Source organism: Penaeus japonicus, unplaced genomic scaffold (genome assembly GCF_977035675.1).
Source record: "Penaeus japonicus unplaced genomic scaffold, GWHDUDI00000001_assembly GWHDUDI00000005, whole genome shotgun sequence".
NCBI lineage: Eukaryota > Metazoa > Arthropoda > Malacostraca > Decapoda > Penaeidae > Penaeus > Penaeus japonicus.
The window spans coordinates 39,426,713-39,429,212 of record NW_028234407.1 but is presented as its reverse complement, the minus strand read 5'-3'; the positions used below and the strand labels follow the sequence as shown (position 1 = coordinate 39,429,212).

The following is a 2,500-nucleotide window of genomic DNA, read 5'->3' as shown; positions in this document are numbered from 1 at the left end:
TCTTGTCTCGAATTTCTTTGTTTCTCTCTATTTATTTCTTTAATCTCTTTTATTCGTTTTTTATTTCAAAGGTTTTCTTTGTTTTGTCTTTTTATTTCTTTTTATTCTTATTTCTATCTCTTTCTATTTTTGTATCTAATTTTCATTCCATCTTATCTTCATTATTCCCTAATTCTCTTTCATTTCTATTCATTATTTTACATTTTATTTAGTTCTCTGTCTGTTTATTTCTATTTTTTGCTTGTTTGTTTCTTCTCTATTTCTGTTTCTGTTTATGTTTCTTCTCCACGTCTCTTTTTCCGTTAGTTGTTTCTTTATTTCTTTCTTCCTTTATTTTTCTCTCCTTATTATTTCACACAGCCTACTGCCTGGTGGTGACTCCCTGCTTCTCGCATCTCGGCCCTCCTGTCAAGGCATCCCATGATGACGTCGAGGATGGGGATTGGCATCGAAATCGAAGTCACGGGGAGGAGGGCCATGGCCAGCAAAGCTCCATCTCGTCTCCTTCGCAGTGGGATCGAAGTGACTCTGCATCCCTTGGATATAAGCATCAAAATCCTGGCTCTGCTCCTGGGTATGGATCCCGAGCTCCCATTTCTGTCCCTTGGCGTGGGCATCAAACTCACACCGCTCCTTCGGCCCAAGACCAATTGAATCCCGGCTCTATCCCTGGGCATGGATATCCAAGTCATAGCTCACCTCCTGGGCATGGATATCCAAGTCATAGTTCACCTCCTGGGCATGGGCAACGGCATCACATTTCTCCTCCTTGGCATACACATCGAGGTCACAGCTTGCCCTATGAGCACGAACGCGGCCTCACCCATCAGAGAAACACAGGTCCCAAGAGCCATAGTTTTCTTCTGGGAAAACAGGGTCTAGTTAGCTACCGTCCTGAGGCTTTAACTCAACATACGCCCTTGATTCCAGACCAGACGGATTATCATGGGTCTCACTTCATACGAAATGATGATAATAAGCTTTTCAGTCACCATAATCACGACGCATCCACGCATCACAGTCATGAACCAATCAGTCACCACAAGTATGATTCGTCCAATCATTATGAACATGATCCTGTCAGTCATCACAGTCATCACAGTCATCACAATGACCACCACTGGTCTCCCTTCAGTCAGCACAATCAACCCTTCAGTCCTTACTACTTCTGGCGGTCCCACTTCCAAATCTACGACTTCTTAAATCACCACACTCACGACCCTTTCCATCACTATCACGGGCACCATCATCACCACGACCCTTCCCATGACGTACACCATCATCACCACGACCCTTCCCATCACGGACACCATCATCACCACGGCCCTTCCCATCACGGACACCACCACCACGACGCCTCGGAATCCAACGCGAAGCCGGCCCCTTCAGAGTGCCCTCGGCCGTACGAACGAGCGGGTCGTCTGTGCGTCCACGCTCCGCTCAGCGGCCAGGTAGGTGCTGCTTCATGCGGCCGGAGACCGCTTGGCCTTTTGGTGTGGCTTTGTTTGGCACTTCTTTAGCTCTCTCTCTCTCTCTCTCTCTCTCTCTCTCTCTCTCTCTCTCTCTCTCTGTATCTCTCTTTCTCTCTCTATCTATCTATCTATCTCTCTCTCTCTTTCGCTCTCTTTCTCTCTCTTTCTCTCTCTCTCTCTTTCTCTCTCTCTCTCTCTCTCTCCATCTCACGTCCTCTCCTCTCTCTCTCCACACTCTCAGCCTCTCTGCTCTCTCTCACTCCTCTCCTTCTCTCTCTCTCTCCTCCTCTCTCGTCCTCATCTCTCTCACTCTCTCTCTCTCTCTCTCCTTTCCCTCTCCTCTTTCTCCTCCTTCTCTCTCTCCTTCGCTCTCTTTTCCTTCTCAATTCTCCTCTATCATCTCTCTGTACTATCTCTCTATCTACTACTTTCTCTCTTTCTCTCTTTCTCTTTCCTTTCCTCTCTCTCCTCTTTCTCGCTCTTTCTCCTTTTTCTCTCTCATCACTCTCCTCTCTCTCTCTCTCCTCCTCTCCTCTCTCTCTCTCTCCTCGTCTCCTTCTCTCTCTCTCTCTCTTTCTCTCTCACCTTCTCCCTCTTTCTCGACACACTCACACTCTCGTCTCTCACTCTCTCACCTCTTCTTTTCTCTCTCTCATCCTCTCCCTCCCTCTATCTCTCTCTGTTTCACTCTCTCACACACACATCTCTCTCTCTCTCTCTCTCTCTCTCCTCTTCTCTCTCTCAATCTCCTCTCATCCTCTCTCTCTCTCACTCTCACACACCACACTCTCACTCTCTCGACCCTCTACTCCTCTCTTCTTTTCACTCTCACACACCTTCTCCTCTCCACCTCCTCTCTCTCACACTCTCAATCCACTCTCTCTCTCTCACTCTCTCACATCACATCCTCTCTCTCTCTCTCTTTCGCTCTCTTTCACTTTCTTTCTCTCTCTCTCTCTATCTCATCACCACTCTACTCTCTCCATCTCTCTCTCTCTTACTCATACTATCTCTCTCTCAAACTCTCT

General features: G+C 47.2%; 1 protein-coding gene across 2 annotated transcripts in view; it reads left to right on the top strand.

Annotated features, from left to right (window-relative positions):
* Window positions 1-2,500, top strand: part of LOC122251260 (uncharacterized) — a 12,716-nt gene that overhangs the window by 2,746 nt on the left and 7,470 nt on the right. For both annotated transcript variants that reach the window (XM_043013031.2, XM_043013030.2), the window contains exon 2: window positions 361-1,451. In XM_043013031.2, the coding sequence (XP_042868965.2) occupies window positions 361-1,451 (1,091 nt within the window). The remainder of the gene's footprint in view (window positions 1-360; window positions 1,452-2,500) is intronic.